The sequence below is a fragment of the Cheilinus undulatus genome, linkage group 2 (assembly GCF_018320785.1).
Source record: "Cheilinus undulatus linkage group 2, ASM1832078v1, whole genome shotgun sequence".
Lineage (NCBI taxonomy): Eukaryota > Metazoa > Chordata > Actinopteri > Labriformes > Labridae > Cheilinus > Cheilinus undulatus.
In genome coordinates this window covers 42,489,568-42,510,619 of record NC_054866.1, presented here as the reverse complement: position 1 = coordinate 42,510,619, position 21,052 = coordinate 42,489,568, and the positions used below count along the sequence as shown (strand labels likewise).

Below are 21,052 nucleotides of genomic sequence, written 5' to 3'. Positions count from 1 at the left end.
TCAGTTTGGACTGAAGTGGCGAGCTAAAGGGTGCTTCAACACTTGTTGTGGAAGGACAGAGAATATTTGATGCCAGAGTTTCCCATTCAGGCTGAAGCAGTGCTGGACGCTTAAACATTGCTGGATGATGATGTTGATTAGTGACAGAGTTTTTGTAAGGGTATTGAATATTTCAGGTTTTTTCCCTCTTGATATTCAAGTTTTGTCATTCTCAAAAATGACTATCGGATCAGACTGATGTTGAATTGTTAAAAGAAATGTTGCAAACATCATCATCATGCTCATTTTTTTCTTTATGTTTTTGTCCAAGTTTAAATTCAAATGTAGTGATCAAAATGGAATTGAAAGATCCATGGACTTTACAGATGACTTTTATTTATGAAAGGGCAATCACTAGCAGTGGTTCATTAGGGGTCCTACAACAAAATATAAAAGACAGAAAAACGGTTTATTATTGAGACCCCTTCTGGTCCTTCATAAAAAATATTATTTTCAAGAGATGATACTATGATGTGATGCAATTAAAATGTATTAACACTTTTTAATCAGTGGTTGTATATGTATGTGTATTAACCCTTGAGTCTGGTGTTCTTGTATATGACATGTTGTTCAAAGTAAACTTCTGGATCACAAATCGTAGCCACTTACTTTTTTCCCCTGAAAGCCCTCTGTTGTGCCATTCTAATGACGCTATCCATGCCTTCATAGCTCTAACAGAATGTTTTCTAGAGAGCCTGGCACTTGAGGTGACTTTTCAGTGTCTTTAAAGATTAAATCACACCTCTAACTTTGATATTGAACATCTTTTAATTCATTTTATAATCCATTTTTGATTATTCCTGCAGCTAGCAGCTAATGCTAACAGCCATATTGTCTGTTTGTTTCCCATAATGCATTGTGACTAGGATGTGACAACCAATGGCAGGCTGTTCCGCCATCACGCCGCGCAAACAGCTATAAACTGTAGGAGAGAGCCTGAATGACTCATAATAGAGAGAAAGACACACAGAGAGGCTGTGATGTGGCCCTCTGTCACTGCAGACAGGAAACACTTTGAATAATGACTCAAATTCTCACAAGCACAAGGGCTTTTTTTGTAAAAATGTGAACATTTGGAATGGATTATTTTTTTCACTTTTTGGTTCCCAAGAGATGGGAGAACAAGTTATAGTGCGAAACAAAACCCTTAGTCATTAATATTTACTGTGTATAATGCACAAGAATCTTTGACTTTTAATTTCAGTTTTGTTTATTCTTTTGCCTTTGTAGTCCCAATTTTTTTTTTTTAAATTCAAGTGACATTACTGCAGCAGACATTTTCTCAAAGCCCAGGTTGTCCTGAAATAAAGGACCTTGAGGTCAGTAAAGCTTGTCTCATTTTTACATCTTCTTTAATCAAAACTATGTATCTTCTTTCATTAATTCAAACTTACATTTAAAGAGATAAATGATGAACCTCTCAGGTTTTTTCTGTGCTGTACCCATTCCTGTGCCTTCCTGTTGTTCTTGTATTGACACTCAAACCCATAAATGGTACATGTGCCTGTGCTGAGTTCAAACACTTGACTGCTCTGTACTGGAAAAAAAGTTTTAAAAGTTGTCAGAGTGATTAGGAAGGATTATCAGAGTCATTGGGTTCAAACAGAAAGACAAACGGTGCTTTGGCAGCAGATAAAGCAACCTGAAGGACAGACATTCAGCCTGAATAATGTATCAAAGAGAATACAAATGCAACTCCACCTGATTCAAAAGATCCACTTAAGAAAACAAAAAAAAAAAAGACATTTCAGTTGGATGAGTGACGAGCTGACCTTCGTCTTAATATCATTAAAACCTCTCTCATTTTTACTTCTTTAAGAACAACTTTGTCTCTTCTTTCATTTATTTGAACTTCTGCTTGAAGAGATGGCCCTCTCATTTACACAGCATGTATGATTAGGAAGAATAGAGGAAAATTAACTAAAAAACATACTAATTGCTGCCTGATGGAAAAAGAAAGTGTAACTGTAAAGGGTAGACATTGCTGTTATCCTTTTAGTCCTCATAGTCAGAGGCCCATTTGTGAGTAAGCTGTCTGCAGTTGTTTTTGGCCATCCTATTAATTTCTTGAATAAAAATGTCAATGTTATTGGATTTTGGGCTTACTTCTGCACTATTCTGAATTTAACATGCATTACAATCAAAGTCCCCTCTTGCTAAGGAGCAGTACAGTGTCACTGATCCACCTAGGAAATGTGATATGGTTCTATTTCATAGTTGGATTTCGGTATCATTTAAAAGCTTTAATATTAAACTACAGTACGTAAATTACATTGCCAGGGGGCTTTAATTTAAAACAATAACTAAAGATGACAAGTAGAGACCAGGGCTGATCGGCTTAATCCACTTCTGCTGCTTATTCTTTTTTATAATTTACCGATGCAAATCAGTACAAGACATGTGATGTGATAAGTACACAAATGAAACGAGAAATACAAAGTGAGGACATAAGTGACATTCTTGTTTGAGTGCTGCCTTTTCAAATGCTTGATTGGTCCGCTGGACGACGTGCTGTAAGCAACACACCTGCTGAATAATGTCAGCATTACTGTTGTTGTCTTTGTGCACTATTGTATTTTACTGGGAAACAAAGTGTTCCTAAACAGGGCACTTATATTTGAGAATATTCAGGCTGTTGCTGTTGTTTGCTGTGGTTGCCAGGACAGTGTGACAGTGAGTTGTTCTCTTGTTTTCCGTCTGTGCATGAGCTTCGTTCCACATGTATCCGTTCGGTACACGTACCGTACCGAGAGGCCCGTACCAAATCGGTACAGTACAAATTCATGTACCTTTACACCCCTAATTCACATCCAGCATCAACCAAGGTGCCACTTTGAACAGCTTTTTTCCTTTATTATGCAAAATGAATCCTTGAAACTTAAACAACCAATCCATCTTCTTTGCATGGCTATCAAATGATGATTTACTGTTTACCAAACACACCTTTTAGGTATGGAAGCATTGAGTAATGCTGATTGAAGCTGATTGCTAAGAATAATAGTGGTCAATCACAAGTAGGCTGCACAAAAGATAAATGGGATACAGCAACAGACATGCAGCTTCCAGTGGATGTTCACATTTCCTAATGTAGCGTGTTGTGTCAATTTTGTCAGTCTTGTCATGAAGACCATCATATAAGATATGAACTTTAACAACTAAGAAATTTAGAATTAAAGATATATTAGTATATTTTGTTTTTTTCAAGCCTTTATTTAGAGCTGAGGACGGGAATCAAACTGCAGGCTGGACTTAAACCTGGGCCACCATCGTACATGGGGTGCTACCTAACTGCTAGGCCATCTGTGCTATTCAGATTTTACTTTTAATATCACAAATGATTCAGGGCACACAAAACAATCAATATGTAGGACTGAGAGCATGAATAATTACATAGTCTGGTTCACTTTGATAGGCGAGTGTCAGTTTATTATGCGAAAAACTGATTCCTGTACTAAAATAGTATGCATTTGAGGTGCTCTTTCAAATAAAACACACGTAGTAATAGAAAGGATGAGAAAAACACATTAAAATTTTTATGTTTTTTTTCCTAGCATGATGGTGCAAAACAAACAAACAAACAAAAAAACAAAAAAACAAAAACATAGACGTACATTGACACAAGGCATTAAACCTTCATCAGATTTGTTTTCCCTTCTGAATAAGTGTCTTTTTAGGGATTGCATGACCAAACTATGAAATAAAGGAATATAAATGGTTAAAGAGAGTGTTCTGGAGTTATTTTCCTATCTTTTGTTAAGAGTTTAAGAAGGATTTCTTACATTTAAACACACCTAAGTGCATAAGATTACTGTGATTTTTTTTCATACAATATGCACAATGCACTCAAAAACGCAGATGCTTAAAAACTGAACATCAACAGCTTAAGGAAGACGGCCTTTAACCCAGGACTATGCATATAAATTACAAAAAGCACTCTAAGACCACTGTAGATTTTCTTTTTGAAGGAGTATTCAATCTTTTAAATGTACTCTTTAATCTTACTAACTCATTTTTAATGTCTGTCCCCTTCCCCTTATGCAAGTTTTACCTACTTTCAAGGTGACAAAAACTCTCTTTACATTTTAACAGAATGTATCAGGGCACAACAGCATTCAGGTTCCTTGAGGAAAATACGGGGCAGGTTCCTTGCGTCACTGTTTCTAAAGAAGTTTCACATTTGAAAGCTTCTTAAAAGGCTCAAAAGCTTAGCAACAGGCTCAGCTGTAATGTAGCACAAGAGTGTTTAATGCTTCCTAACATGCCCTGTCACTCCTTTTGTCTTTCATCCCTGTTTTCAAGGCAAACACTTTCACTTTTCTTTCTACTGTATTTGTGGCTCAGAAAGAAGTTTCTGAGAGTTCAGGCCTGCAGTGTCTGTTATTAAGGCGACCGTGGAGACAAAGAAAAGAGCTCAGCAAGGGTCATTAGATAAAAACAAGTCAATGATCTTACCTGAATCCATTTGTCAGGAATGGCCATGGCAAGTCTGTAATCAAAGCCGAGGCCTCCCTCCTGGACTCCTCTGCACATAGCTGGCATCCCTGACACATCCTGCAGAGAAGTCACACCATCTCATATCACATTTTCACTTTGTGTCCACAGGTTTCCATCCCAGTAGATGGCCAATATCACATCAACACCACCCCACAACACCCATATTAAGTGAAGAAAAACCCTATCCACAGGCTACAGAAGAGTGACATCCCATTTCTTTTTGCATTAGTTCTTAATTGCATCAATGAATACGTAAGTACGCTATGCCTAACTAATAAGTGCTTTTAATTAATAATAGCCATGGGCAGTGTCATTGCAAAGTGAGAGGATGCTCAAGGTGTACGTGGTGAAGCCTGTTTTTACCTCTGCAACAGTGATGCAGCCAGGATAAAGGGTATGAAGGATGTGATTGGCAAGCATCAGGTAAACCAAAGAGTCTTCATCCACCTGGAGGCCAAAGTACTCACTGTAGTCCCCTGAGAAGCCCGTGCCTGAGGAGGAAACACCCACACAGTCAACAGCACTCATCATATTCTCCAAACAAAGTTTTAAAATACCTCATTTCGCTACTTTAGAAAAAGCAGAGAACGGTAGCGTAGAACGTTTCATTTCATTTTTTTGGTCTTATTTCTTGATAGCACTAAAAGTTAATGTTTTTACGGCTAATTTTTCTGCACAGTCTATAAGAAACCACATCTTTTGTTCATGCTCACTGCTCATTGAACAGTGAGATGAAACCTCAAGGTAGGACCTTTAATGGTTGTAGGACAGTGCTCATACTACAGACAGACAGTTCCAACAAATTATAATTTCCAGTGGTATTGGGTGACATTTTTTGTTATAACTTTTCTTAGGGTTATTTTTGGCTCAACAATTACTTTAAACAAAGTTTTTTTTTACCACTGAATTACCAAATTTGTTAAAGATATTATCAGCACAATATCACAATCAACAGGCAATAGCTTAAAACATTAAGCGGCACATTAGTGCCGGCTGATATTAAAATGGTTGTCCATATCTACAGCCAACATATCAGCCATAGGTCTCAAAAAACAAGAATATCATATTTAAGCTAATTTTTTCCTGTGATTTAATGTAAAAGGTTTAGCTTTTATAAATTCTAGATTAATCTCACACAAAATGAAAAAAGTCAATCTTGAAAACAAAGTTTTTTTTTACCACTGAATTACCAAATTTGTTAAAGATATTATCAGCACAATATCACAATCAACAGGCAATAGCTTAAAACATTAAGCGGCACATTAGTGCCGGCTGATATTAAAATGGTTGTCCATATCTACAGCCAACATATCAGCCATAGGTCTCAAAAAACAAGAATATCATATTTAAGCTAATTTTTTCCTGTGATTTAATGTAAAAGGTTTAGCTTTTATAAATTCTAGATTAATCTCACTCAAAATGAAAAAAGTCAATCTTGATGATTATGGCTTACAGCTCAAAAAAAAAAAAAAAAAAAAATCAAAACCCACCATCTCAAAACATTAGATAAATGTGGAAAAGTCCAACTTCCAAAGGTTTTCTGAGGCTTCATTCTCTCACTCTGTTTCAGTTCACACAACTGCAATCATGAGGAAGACTGCTGACTTGATTCTTGTCCAGAGGACAATCACTGACACCCTCCACAAGGAGGGTAAGCCGCGGACGGTCACTGCTGAAAGGACAGGCTGTTCTCAGAGGCTGTATCAAAGCAGATTCATGGAAAGTTGACTGGAAGAGAAAAGTGTGGTAAGAAAAGGTGCACAAGCAACAGGGATGAGCTCAGCTTCCAGTCAAAGAAAGCAGATTCAAGAACTTAGGGGAGTTCAGTGGATAGAGTCGGAAGCAGGGAGGAGAGCGGGGAGAGACATGCAGGAAATGGTGCCATGGGCCAGATTTGAACCTGGGTCGCCTGCATATATGGCAGTGCCTTAACCACTCAACTACCGGCGCGCCTAAAGGAAGTACTTTTAATTTGGAAGTATTTGCTGGAATAAAAGGGTCACATATTCATTTAGAGCTCACTGTCTATTTTAAATATATTGTACATGTAATCTATAAGATTCAATCAAATCAACTCTAAATTTGAGAAAGAAAACATTGTTTTTCAGGTTTTATGTCTGATTCTAAAGTTTTGTAAAGGAAACATTATCAAAAAGTGTTTTTTGATATCAGTATCTGATAAAATGAGTGTGGAAATATTTGTTTATCAGATATCAGCAAAAATCTAACAGCTGCATCTCTAAAATTGTGTCTCGTGTGTGAATGCTTTTTTGAAGTTGCCCAGTGTAGATTCAGAGGCCTTTAGAAGGTTTTTATGGGATATTTGCAGCTGACAAGCCTGCAGAAAAGACAGAAAAAGAAACCTTGTACAGATAAAAGCTCCACTGACTGTTGCCAAGCAAACTGTGTTCAGGTGCCTCAGAGCTATTTACATGCATTTAGTGAGGTGATATGCATGCCTTTGACCCAAACTGGCATTTTTCTTTTTCTAATGGACAAACCAAAGGTATATTACAGTTATTAAACCATTTTATAATACTAGAATTTTTTTTCCAAACCAGAAAATTAAAAAAAGTAATTTGATCATTTTCCAGTTGATTACAAAAATGTTGTGGAAAAAAATAAATGGAAGAGAATCCAAAATTTAGAAACTAAAACAGTCGAGGCAACAGACAGATCAAACACACATCAGGCATGACAAAATTAAAAGTATTTCATTAGCATATTTTTTCCTTCAACAATGCTTCCAATCTTCATTACAATATCCATGTTATAAATTAGTACAGCACTTGATTCCCCAGAAATTCAGACTTGACTTTTAAAACGCTCTTCATTCTGGCATTAGCATGCCCAACTTCCAAAGACTGCAGTTAATTCAAAACATCGCTTCCAGGCTTTAACACGTAACAAGAGAGATGACCCCATTACACCTGTCCTTACCTCCCTCACTGGCTACCAGAACATTTTTAATTGATTTTAAATTATTATTGCTCAGTTTTTAAGCCATAAGTGGCCAGACTGCATCCTAAATGTGTGATTTGGCAACACCCAAAGAGCCTGACTACTGTCTGAGATCCTCCAGAAGGGCTCAACTAGCAGTTCCTAAAACTCGACTGGTCACAAAAGATGATCAAGCCTTTGCAGCCAGGGCCCACAGCTGTGGAGGTCCCTGTCATCAGACTGCTTTATCTAAACTATTGGCTTTGTTTACTTTTCTTTAAAAAAATGAAATGTTTGTTTGTATTTTATCTGCCTGTCTATGTGTTTTATTTATTTGTTTCATTTTAATCATTTTCACTTATTTTGATTGCAAAACACTGTAGCTTGTTTTTGGGATGGCTTTAAGAACAAAATAATAATTATTATATTTTTTGTTATTTTCAAACTTTGGCTTGTGCATCCCATGTAGCCACAGTAGCCATCTGTCTATGAAATTACAATAATCCTGTCTCTGAGCTCCTCAGGTAGTTCCTTTGGCCTCATGGTTGGTTTTTACTCTGATCTGCATTGTCAGCTGTGAGGCCTTCTTTGGAGAGGTATGTGCCTTTCCACATCATGTTCAATCAATTTAATTTACCACTGGTGGACTCTCTGTTTTCACTCTGTCATGATGGGGTATCAATGGTAAAGTACTGAGAATAAAAATGATTTTTTTTCGACTTCTGCATCAGCCTGCAACATATGAAAATTGAAAAAAGTGAAGTCGGTCTGATTACTTCTGCACTGTATATCTAGCCCAGTGGTTCCCAAGTTGCATGGCAAGGCACACCTTAACTAGCCTCAACTGGTGTTGGGAATCTGTACAGCCATGCCTGATCATAATGACTATATAACTGATAATTTTGGCAGCAATTTTTAATTTTAGTCTAAGTTCTAGTCTAAAAATGAAATGCATTTTAGTTTTAGTCACATTTTAGTCATGTCTGTTCTTTTTTAGTTTTAATCTAGTTTTAGTCACCCAAACATTTAAAAACATTTTGGTCTAGATTCAGCCCATAAAAAGTCCTCACATTTCAGTCTTTACTTTTATTCCAAGCATTTATTTTCTTGCCTAAATTTGGTACCAAATCATGGAAGTGTATTCCATGCACCCTGCCAAACCTGGGGTCCTTGCTCTCTTCAGCTGAGAGGCAGAATAGCTATAGATGCATTGTTTTCTGACAGATTTACCCACAGTGGAGGAATACGTATTTTGAATGTCTGACAAAAACTACATTACATTTTAGTTAAGTGTTAGTCATCTTGACGAAAACTACACTTAGTTTTTGTCAGTTTTAGTCATCACAGATCTATTATTGTTAGTCTTAGTCTAGTTTTGTCATGGAAAAAAAAGCTTGACCAACATTTTTAGTCATAGTTTTAGTCGATAAAATGAACACAGCTATACAACAACCAAAGACACTTTTACATACATTTGCACCTGTATTTTTGGATTCAATCAATGATTAAGATAACCACTTTTAAAAGTCACAATACCATAAAGTATCAAAATATTAAAAAATAAGACAACTTCTTAGACAGACATAAGTTTTCAACAATATTTTCAGTATTTTCTCACTGTGCCTTTATTTAGTATGCACATATTTTGGAGAATTTGGTGTAAAAATGACTTTAAACAGGTACAAAACAGTTTGGATTGGCTATAGCAGATCGCTTCAATCAGCAACTGTGCTTAAAGCTGGTATGGCTTAAATCTAGGCTACAAAAGCATAAATTTAAGCATTTTAAATGTAATTTAGTTGTTTAGTTGGAGTGAGGCATGTCCAGGTGTATATTGTGCTTTAACCATGTGTCATAATTCAACTAAAGATATGAGATGAGATAAAGATTTTGCATGGATATGAGGATGGCATGCCTCGAGACTTTGGCTTGATCTTAGGTGTGCCTTAAGCAAGAAATGTTTCAAAATCACTGATCTGGCCATCTTACTTTCTCTGGGTTGGCTTCCAGTGAAATCAGAATACATTATGAAAACCTTGTTTTAGTTTTCAAAGCCCTGTACGATCAGGTGTCTGTTGACATGCTCCACGTCTACATCCCTAGCATACAGATCCCTCAGGTCTTCTAACTAGCATTTACTTGTTGCCCCTCATGTTTAACCAAGAACCAAGAGGGACTGTATCTTTAAGAACTCTCTCCCTATGCACATATGCTCTGTAGCTTGTACTGATGCTATGAAAGCTGATTAAAACACCATTTTTGCAAACTGGCTCTTGACAGTGTTTAATTTGAATGAAATTAGGTGAGGTATTTTTGTTCGGTGTTTTTTCCTCATCTCTCTGTTCTTTGCTCATCTGTTTTTAGAAGTTATTACTATGAAGAAGGTGCTAAACCAATTAAACTTGAATTCCTTGCTCAAGAAGAGGAGGCTAATTTGCATGTTGGTTTTAAAATGTGAAATGAGATCAAACCGGTCTTACCGATACCATGGTGATGGTACAGCATGGAGGTAATGCCATCAAATCTGAAGCCGTCAAAGCGGTACTCCTCCATCCACCAGCGCAGGTTTGACAGAAGGAACCGCAACACTTCCCAGCTAGAAAATAAACACACACAAATGCAAACACACACACAGACACACTCAAGGTCAGATAAACAAGAAGCTGTGAATAATTCACACATCTCATCATGCACTTTAGGCACCAGAGATTAATTTTCACCGCTACAGGACAGTCACATATTGATAAGCAGAGCTCCATTATGTTGGAGATGGAGTGTCAGTGACAGGACGGTGTTTTCATTAACTACACCGTAGAGGGGATTCTGTCTTTCACGTTTCCAGTTATCAGGACGACTCAGTGGCTTACAGCGCACCGCAAAGTTTCCCTTTTTCCATCACAACACTCTCACGAGCAGTGGGCAGCGTTTAGTGTTGCCGGGCCCTCCCCGAGTATTTGAACTGATAGGATTTCATGCTACACTTGGGTAAACAAACACCATGCAGGGGGAATATAGCTCCCTCTCCTCAGGACGAGATAAATCATTGGCTTCTACTCACTTTGGCTTCCAACCTTCAACATCAGACGAGCGTCTCTGTCCTAGAGCAGGAGGGCAAATACTCAGTGGAAAAAAAACGGTGAAACCAACAAAGTATGTGACTTAAAAGAATAACTCGTGGCTGTGTTTTGCTGCTCTGCTTGCTGCGTCTGTTGGCTGGATGTGTTGGAGGAGGCTGGAGGAGGTGGATTCCATAAATGGCCCCCGTCCCCGTTCCTGACTGAGCGATGGAAGAGTCATCTGGATCTGAACAGCCACTCAAGGCAAAGTACTCCACGCACCTCACCTCTTGCTGTTCAGCGCTGCGTTGCCATGGAAACGCTGGTTAAAACTCAGGGTTTGGTTGTGTCTGTGAGGTGAGCACCAAAGGGAACATCGTACGCAGGTTGCGGTGTTTGAAAGAGGAAGCAGAGCTCAGAGGATGGGAGGCGAATGACACATTTACGACAGTGACTCAATGTGAGCTTGGACTGGAAATCACAACTCAGATCATCTCTGTACGCTCACATCCAACAACAGATGCCATGAGGCTCCTGATGTACCTGTATAGGCACATAATAATCTAATGTGCTTTCTATTTCTGACATTCTTTTATGGTTTACATTGCTTTTCACATAAAAAGTTTCCTCAGGCTTCCAGAGCTTCATAAGAACCACCACTGAATCATACTATGGAGTTGATAATCAATACACTACCATTAACAATGATGCATTACTCTGATTAGCTGGCTATACTACAGGTCCACATGCTGAACCCTCTAAGACTTCAACCATACTGAAAAAAAATTAATCAAACACTACAGAAAAAATGTGTCCCTATTGCTGCTGTTGATTCATTCTTATGTTCTTATATTTTTATGTGGTTTCTGTTTTATAGCTAGTGTTAATACTGTTTATATTATTGATAATATTTGTATTTAAGGTCAGGAATGAAAGAGAAATGTTGATTTTTATCTGCAAACCCAATCTCAAAAAAAGTTAGGGTGCTGTGTTAACTGTATTAAAATCAGAATATAATGATTTGCAACTCTCATAAACTCATATTTTTATTTTTGAGACATTTTACCATTTCATGAAAATTATCAGCGCATTTTAAATTTGAAGGCAGTAACACATCTCAAAGAAGTGGGGACAGACCAGGGCAACAAAAGGCTTGAAAAGTAAGTGTTACTCGTGAAAAACAGCTGGAGAAGCATTTTGCAACTTATTAGGAAAATTCCCAACAGGTCTGTAACATGACTGGGCATAAAAGGAGCATTCTGGAGCAGGAGAATCTCTTAAAAGTAAAGATGGGCAGAGGTTCACCAATCCTTGAAAAACTGTCTGAAAATTGTAGAACAATTTTAGAATAATGTTCCTCAATTTAAATTGGAAAGACTTCCAATATCCCACCATCTGAAGTACATAATATCATCAAAAGATTCAGAGAATCCAGAGAAATCTCACAATAGACAAGGCAAAGGTCAATACTGGATGCTTGTGATCTTTGGAGCCCTCAGGCAGCACTGCATTAAAAACAGGTATGATTCTGTGTTGGAAATCACTGCATGGGCTCAGGAATACTCCAAGAAGTCAGTGTCTGTAAACACAGTTGGCCGTGCCATCCACAAATGCAGTTAAAGCTGCATCATGCAAAGAAGAAGATGAACACAGCTGTGTTCTCTGGGCAAGAGCTCATTCAAAATGGACTGAGGTGAAATGGAAAACTGCTCTGTGGTTAAAATTTGAAATTCTTTATGGAAACTACAGCCGTCATCTCCTGCACTTACAAAGGGGGGGACTGACTCAGTATCAGCACCAAGGTTAGAATAGTTATGGATTTTTCATTAGTTTTTTTAATATTTATTTTGTTTTCGCTTTCTGTAGTCAATTCCAGTTTAGTTTTAATACGTTTTTACTACTGGTTTGTTAGTTTAATTTAGTTTCTATTTAGCAAAAATGCCTCATTTTAGTTTAGTTTTTAATAGTTTTAGTGTTAGTTTCTTTGGATAGATGTCAAGGCTGAGTGAACATCATACATCCTTAAAAACATTCAAACAGGCGACCCTTGATTTATAATTTCATTTATCTACAGATGATATTTGAATAGAACTCCAGACATAAAACTACCACTCTGTGAAGTCTTAACCAAACAATTCAGGTAATTTTATACTCCCCAGGTTTGGATGCAGGTGCCAGTCTTTATGTCAAAGACTTCAACTAAGGATATTTTGTTTCTATTTTTATTTTATTTTATTATATTTTATTGTAAGCGCACTATACAATTTCAGTAAGTTTTTGTTTTTTGGTAAAGCTTAGTTTTTTATTCAGTTTCAGTTAACTAAAATGATTTTCAAATTGTATTTTTAGTTAGTTAGTTTTTGTTAACTATAATAACCTTGATCACTTCAAAAGCCTGTCTGATGGGCTGGGGTTGCATTAGTGCCTGGGCAGCTTACACATCTGGAAAGACACTGGCAATGCTGATAAGTACAAAGAGGTTTTAGAGCAACATTCAGACATCTCTTTAGTGTAGGACTTTTTTCAGCGAGACATTCCTAAACCACATACCACATCCATCACAACAGCAAGTCTTCACAGTAGAAGAGTCTGGGTCCTGAACTGGCCTGCCTGCAGTCCACACCTTTCACCAATAGAAAACATTTGGATCCTCCTCAAACAAAAACATCTGGCAAAGAAAACCTAGGACTGTTGAGTACCTGGTATCCTACATCAGACAAGAATGGGACAACATTCCTCATACCAAAACTTCAGTGACTGGTCTCCTCACTCACCGGACGTTTACAGACTGTTGATTAAAGAAGAAGGGACACTATACAATGCGAAACATGGCCCTGTCCCTACTTTTTTGAGATGTGTTGTTGCCATCAAATTCAAAATGAGTTAATATTTTCATGAAATAGTAAAATGTCACCCGGAGTGGGCATCAGAAGGGGAGACTGATATCATGAATGAGCACATGGCTGGTTTATTTTTCACTGATGTTTATGTTTCTTTTAAAAGCAGTGGTTTTCAGCTGGTCTAACCTCAGGACCAACACCACATCCTTAATTATCAGAAATTGAGACCCACATTTCTTAAGGAGAAAAAAAAAATCAACAATTTAAATGTTTTTAATAAAAATGTTGCAGTTTGGACCTTAGATGGAGCAAAACATGACTGCACAAAGAGACAGGATTAAACAGACATGTTTAAAAATACATCACTACACTCCCTGGGAAGATGTACATGCATACATTTTTTAAGATATTTTCCTTGATAATTTGGCTGTAGTCTTTTTTTTTTTTTTTTGGTAGGAAAAACAGTCTTGTATTTCCAAGAAAACAAGCTAAATAAGTTAAAATCTTGGGAAAACAAACAAATGCAATCACAACCAAATGGAGTAAAACAAAATAATTAGATGTCTGACAGCTTAGGGCTTCCATACATCAACGACATTTTGCCAAATATTTATTTGTTTTCCAGGCACACCTTCACCACCCACTGAAAGCAACTCCATGACCTACTTTTGGGTCTCAGCCACCCAGCTGAGAATTTGTGTTTTAAAGCTTAAACAGCTGTTACAACCTGTGAACCTTGCAAAGATTTGACTTTCCAAGTCTTTAGCCAACAAATTCTACCTTTCATAAATTGCAGCAGCACCAGCCTGTTCAGCTCAGGTTAGCAATGGAGCAGTGCATGCTCTCGACAGCATTTTGTCTCGTCTCTGATTGGCTCATAATGGATGTTACAGATAGAATGTTCGTCCAATCACCTTACGAAGACTTTTTTCAAGAAAGTCCCGCCCTTCCCAACCACCTTAAAGGCCACATGTTTTACCCCTTTAAGACAAGTTTATATTGGTCTCAGAAGTCCCAAAACATGCCTGTGAAGTTTGTTTACGAAAAAACACTCCAGTATTGGACTTTTGCATGTCTAAAAACCCCTCTGTTTCAGGCCTGCTCAGGACGAGCCGTTTCTGTGGATTTAAATGTTAATGAGCTGTCTGACTCTGCCCCTCTCAGGAAATGGATGTGGCTTAATGGATGTGAAAGTTCCGGCCAGAACTTTCTCCCAAGTAGGGAGGGCCAACCGAACCTGGGAGCGGTGCTAACTCCCCACACGACATCATGAGGGGAAAATCTGAGAACGGAGTGTTTCAGCACACATTAGCTGGGTTTCCATTACAGTGTTTTTTGCAAATAAAAAAACAAAAACAAAGCAATATTTCTTAAATTTTGACAAAGTAAGATTGAGATTTGAATGTGTTTCCATTGACTGAAGTTTTGGGCATGAGCCTCAGAATTCTTGTAAAAGTGTTGGTAAGACTATGATTACATCTACAGTGGCTGCTTTGAACAAAAGATGAAAGCAACAGATGATAGTTCAGAGGCAAAGTCTGTATGCATGGCAAACGCCACATATAAGGGTAAGTATGATGTTAAGAAAAGGGGGGACTGTCGACAGGCCAGGGGCTCATATTTTTGTTCGAAAAGCCTGAAAAAGTGTATTTTACACAATATATGACCTTAAAATAGGAGCTTTCCCAGATGAATGTGAAATATATACATGCAATTGATACATGAAACAGTCTATCTAGCATGTCAAGTTGACAATACCTGATATGTGCTGGCAATCAGATCCAGGAATGTGTACGTCCAACACAGTAGTTCCTACCCTACTTCATATGGAGCTCTATTGTATTTAGCTAAAGCTGGCATAGTTGTCAACAGCTCAAAATGTGGCCTTCTGCAGATATCATTTCTTGCCCACTGCCACGTGATATGACATCATCTGCAAAGTACCCTCTTTTTTATGGAAACCTAAGATTTTTCTATGTGTTTTGACACATTTCAGGTCACTGAAATGCACCTTTTGAAGACTCCTTCCCTTGCTTATGGGGTTTATGTTTTGACTTGTGTCTGTTTCTCTGCTGTTTTATGTTGCTGAAGTATGTGTGTGCGTGTAATCATCACTTTTGATTCCATGGCAATAACGAATGCATATACTCTACAACTAGACACATGTCCACAATGAAACCATGAAGCTGCACACTGTGAAAGTTAATATTCTACTTACTTATGGTAATGTAATGATGGAAATGAAAAAGTTTCCTGCCTGGGATTTTGACTGTTTTCTTGAAGAGAGACCTGATGGGTTATTATCTATTTACTTATTCAACAACATTGACTTTTAAAACAACTGATCCAGTCTTCTGTCTTGAAATTTCCATCCACTCTTAGATGAATGTTATAGGAGAGAATTCTGTGTGCATTGTGTTATATTCATGAAAAATGAAGAATAATTAATGTGGTGAGCAATTGTTTGTGTCAAAGGTAAATAAAAGAAAAGAAAAGAATACAAACACCAGTATCAGCACTATGAAGATGCTGAAGTCTAGTTTGTGCTGCTCCTGGGCTTTTGGGACATTGTGTTCATCATGTCCTAAAAACAGACACATTGAAATATTTACATTCCCTGTCGAGGCAAAAATAGAGAACCAGAGGAATTCTAGAGGAAGCCTAATCTTTGTAGAAATGTGTGATTATAAAAATGACTTTTGCCACATCACTGGGGAGTTTTCATTCCTCTCATGTCTCTACAAAAGTACTTTGAAAACCTGCTCCAGACCCTGAAATATAAAAGTTAGATACTGAATTTCATTTGTTTTTTCAGTCCTGACACCACACTGAGGGGCAGTTCGACATTTTTTGCTTGAATGATGCAATTTCATCATGTCAGAAAGTTGTTGGAGCAGTGAAGAGTTCATGCTTCAACAACACTTCTGTAAAAATCTCAAAATACAAAAAAGCCATCCAAACACGAGACCGTTCTTGTTCTCAGTAGTACCTCTTCTTTAAATCGTATCATTGATTTAAACCCTGAATGTATTCAACACTAAATGCTGAGGATTACATCCTCCACAGTAGAACACTAAATCCAGGATTTTTTTTTTTTTGGCCAAGTAAGCCATGACACAAAATACATTTAAATGCGTTGCCGTCTTTGCTCCAGTCCTCAGGGATGACCAACCTCAGTTCTGTTTGACAGGTGTGAAGCTGCATGTTACATCGGCGCTTCCTCCTTCCCCTGAGGACCAGCACAAGGGAGTCTGGTATGATCCGATATAGCAGCCTGGCTGGGTGGTCACGCAGACCCTGTGATAAATAGATTAGGTCCTCCACTCCACTGCGCAGAGCCAACAAAGGCTCAGACACAATGTATCCTCACGGGATGGAGATAATAGCCAGTGAGAGCCAGAGGCCCTAGATGAAACCGTACTGCCACATTAGGACCCACAATGCCATTCATCATCAAGTCCAATTACAGTGGGGAAGTAGATCTCTATACCCGATGCAATGCACTGCTTATCTATGCAGTTCAATGAAGTTATCACTCGGCCTGTGGTGTTAATACTAAAGCAAATTACATATTAAAGTGTCCTCATGCTAAAGCTCAGCAAAGACGTTGAAACCTGCTTACAGAACACTAATAGAGTAAAGCTCTAATATCGCTGCTTGTAGAGGGAGATAAGGTAATCTATCATATGTGCTGTTGTTCTACCTGCAAGCTCACACTGCTGCTACAAAGCCAATTCAAACAGCAGCCTTTTCCCCACGTCTGCTTCATGCTTAGTTGCTCCTTATCAGAGCCTATTTCCTCCTGCAGCAGAACATTCGCCGTGACCCACATTACAGTATTTATGTTCTGTTGCAGGCAGAGCAGATACAGAAACATGCTGTGTTTGTTTCTAGAAGTCAATTTTGCATATCGGGTCAAGGCAACTTGTCATGAGGGTGGAAAGAAAGATTTAAGTCCTGTTTTCACAACATCACAGGTAAGCTACAGATAAGAGCAAATAAATTTAAGAAGCTGACAGGTCATTCCCCCAGAAGTGTGATGCTCAAACAACGCCGCGCGACAGCCTGATGGATGGCGTGCATTTGTTGGACCAAAAAGGACAAATAAGGTGCCTCATTTAACGCATTTCAGAGTTTTTCCCCAGCCCCCTCAGTCGTTAATGCCGCCAGGACAGAGACATTGACAGGACTGACACCTGCAATAAATTCACATTTCTGCTAGAAGTTTGATTTATTTATTCAGTCCTGCGATTATTCATTCAGTGTGTGGAGATATTAAACAGGCATATGCAGACAGGATTCTTGATATAAATTGCTAATGTTTTACAACATGTGTTCCCTTACTTTTTTGAACAGCTACACATACCTCCCAAAAATGTGAATAAAATCAGGTTACAGGGATTCAAAATCCTTTTCTATCTACATTCAGTTGAATACAGAATAAAGACAAGATACATGCGTATGTAATGTTAAAGCAGATATCCTTTTTTTAATATACACATTCTAGATTTAATGCCTGCAACATGTTGCAGAAAAGCTGGGATAGGAGCCTGTTTACCACGGTGTTGCATCACCTTTCCTCTAACAACACTCTGCTGCTCAACAGTGGGCAAGTCTGCTTGTAAGGGGGGATAAAGAGGAGAGCTTTCTGGGGCCCAGCTAAATGAGGGTCCAGTAGAGGTCAGGAAAATCATGGTCCATAGTTAAGTTAATCCATGATAACCATATCTTATATTTAACTTGAAAATTAACCACTCTTATCAAAGACACAATAAATGAATTTTATTTATTTATGCTGTAGTAAAATATAGCCTTTTTAAAAACGTAAACCTCGTTTCCTGGAAACAGATTTACTTGCATTCTGAACTAAACCATCTGGAAAGTTATGTCAGACTTCATAGTTCAGCTATGATGTGCACAAACATCAAGATGCCAGAGACTAAAGTAGATGGAATTGAAATAATTTATTAAATATTGCAAAAAGAAAAAAAAGGCAAAAATACGAAAAAATGGGTTGAAAGTGGCAAAAACGGGTGAAACAGCAAGACTGAGTTAAGTCAGGCAAAAAAGGGGCAGAGATGTGACAAAAATGGTGGGGAAATGATGAAAAGCTGTTAAAAAGTGGCACAACTGGCAGAAAATGGTTAAAAAGAGCCAAATTGATTAAAGCGGGAAAATGGGTCATTAGAAGCAAGAAACTGTCAAAATGAACAAAAATTGACATAAAGAGTTAAATAGTGGCCAAAATGGGTTAAAAAGTGGCAAAAATGTGTTAATAGAAGCAAGAAACAGCCAAAATGAAGAAATAAATGACAGAAAGCAGTTAAATAGTGACCAAACTGGATTAAAAGTAGCAAAAATGGGCTAGAAATGGCAAAAATTGAATAAAGCTGCAAAAATGGGTTAAGTTAGGCAAAAAAGAGGTAAAACTAGGCAAAAAATGATGAAAAACAGTTAAAATGTGGTGAAAAAATTGAAAAAATAAGCAAAAATTGGTTAACATGACAAAAGTGGCAAAAATGGGGGGAAGAGGGGAGGGAAAATTATGAAAAGCAGTTAAAAGGTGGCAAAAAATTATTAAAAGAGGAAAAAATGGATTAAAAGCAGGGAAAATGTGGCATAAATGGGTAGAAACTGCTATGAAAATGGGTTTAAAAATTGATACAGTGGCTGATTTGAACATCAGAACCCAATAACAGCTTGACACATTTTTCAGCTCCACAATGAAGAAACTGTTAGCCAGGACGCTAGCACAAATGCTACTGAACTAACATGCATACACTGAATCATCAATAAATCCCAACTGGTGAGGGCCCACTCACTGGAATTTTTCAGGGGAGCAGACAATAGTGTGGGCAGGCCTGACAGTGGAGGGTTTCTATAGTAGTGTTTCAAACTATCAATTTTCAATGGCCTGGCATAGTCTTACGTAAATAATAAGCACAGATGGATCTGGTTGGAATCACATTTTCTCCAAAGCTGGTATGCACCTCATATTATCAATGGTAACTTCACAAGTTACCCACATCATGGTCAATAATACACCCCCACACCATCAAAGATGCTGGTTTTTGGATTTTGCCTTGATGACAATCTGGATATGCTTTTTCCTCTTCAGCTCAGAAGACTTGACCACTTATTTCTGAAAACTATTTGAGATGTGGACTTGTCACAACACAGCACACTTTTCCTTTTCAGGTCACTTCCTCTCAGATGAGCTTGGGCCCAGAAATGTAGGTGATGCTTCTGGATGTTGTTGATAAATGACTTTCACTTTGCATGCAGCGTCTTAACCTACATTTGTAAAAGCAGTGGAAAACTTAGTTAACTGACAATGGTTTTCCTGAGCCTACATTGTAAAATCCATCACAAAATGATGGTGGTTTTTAATGCAGTGCTGCCTAAGGGTTTCAAGGTCACAGGCATGTAACATTGGTTTTTGGCTTTGCCCTTTATGCAAAGAGATTTCTTCAGATTTTCCCAGCCTTTTGATGACATTTTTAGCTATAGATGGTCTCTGAATTCTGTGCAACTGTGCATAAAGGAATGGTGTTTATTAACTGCCATCTTTCACAAAGTGGACAACTTCGCGCCATCGTTGACTTTGAATGGATGAGCCTTGAAGGGGTGCTCCTTTTAAACGCAGTCACAGTATCACCTGTTACCAATTAACCAACACACCCGTGGATTGTTCCAGGGTTTTTTGTGCATTCCATTACTTTACCTGTCTTTGCTTTCCCCTGTCCCAACATTTGTGGGATGTGTTGCAGGCATCAAATTCTGAATTTGCTTATATTAAAAAAAAACATGAATATTATCAGTTAGAACGTGGATTATCCTGCAAATAATTGCATTTTTTCATACTTCACACAGTGTCCCAACCTTTTTGGAATTTTGGTTGTACAAGTTTAATACTGTACGTAATCTTGAATCATTTTTGCTGAAACCTGCAGTTCATAAAGGCCTCAATCAGCCAATCAGCATGGATCTGCAAATGCAAATATGTGATGCATATGTGAGAAAATATGAAATAACAACATGTCTATACTTTATAGCACATTGTAAAGCATCTTCACAGACAGTGTGCTGATGCAGGCAGCTTTTAGAGTAAATACTCTCTGCCTCACACACTGTCCCTGTATTTCTGTGCTTTGTGTCAGAGATCTGCTGTTTGTCTAGCTTTCTGTGGGCTGCCTGGCAGCAAGCTGCTTTTGCTTGTCATCCCTGGGGGGATATTCTGCTGCCTTTGAGACTGTTTGTATGTTTAGCAACCTGTAATTAGTATCACCGCATACCTGCTGCCTTTCACAAGTCAATCGCTGTCTGGCAGGCCAATTCTTCCCCTTCTGAGTTTTCTACAAGAGACTATACTTTGGTATAGATTCAGGATATCTCAGGGGGTGTTCACTTGACTTATCACTGATATTTTTTAAATGATATGGCAATTCAGACAACACAATCCAAAAAGGCAAGTTTCCAGAAGCATAGAATGACTATCTCTTTCTCTTAGATAAAAGGTTTCTATTAACCTTACTATTAGTTTATAATGTATTTTATCCAAGAAGATTTTACAACTGTTTTATCATATCTTCCTATTTCTATGTTTTACCTTTTTTCTCTTTAAAGCACACTGGTAAAGATTGGTTGTTTTTTAAATTTGCTGCAGTTAATAATAAAAGTTAA

The 21,052-nt window shown here is 37.8% G+C and overlaps 1 protein-coding gene across 3 annotated transcripts in view; it reads right to left on the bottom strand.

Annotated features, from left to right (window-relative positions):
* gbe1b (glucan (1,4-alpha-), branching enzyme 1b) overlaps positions 1-21,052 on the bottom strand; it is a 149,682-nt gene that overhangs the window by 73,886 nt on the left and 54,744 nt on the right. For all 3 annotated transcript variants that reach the window (XM_041813757.1, XM_041813765.1, XM_041813773.1), the window contains exons 8-10: positions 9,954-10,069; positions 4,897-5,024; positions 4,492-4,590 (exon numbers count right to left, since the gene is read on the bottom strand). In XM_041813757.1, coding sequence (XP_041669691.1) covers positions 4,492-4,590; positions 4,897-5,024; positions 9,954-10,069 — 343 coding nt within the window. The remainder of the gene's footprint in view (positions 1-4,491; positions 4,591-4,896; positions 5,025-9,953; positions 10,070-21,052) is intronic.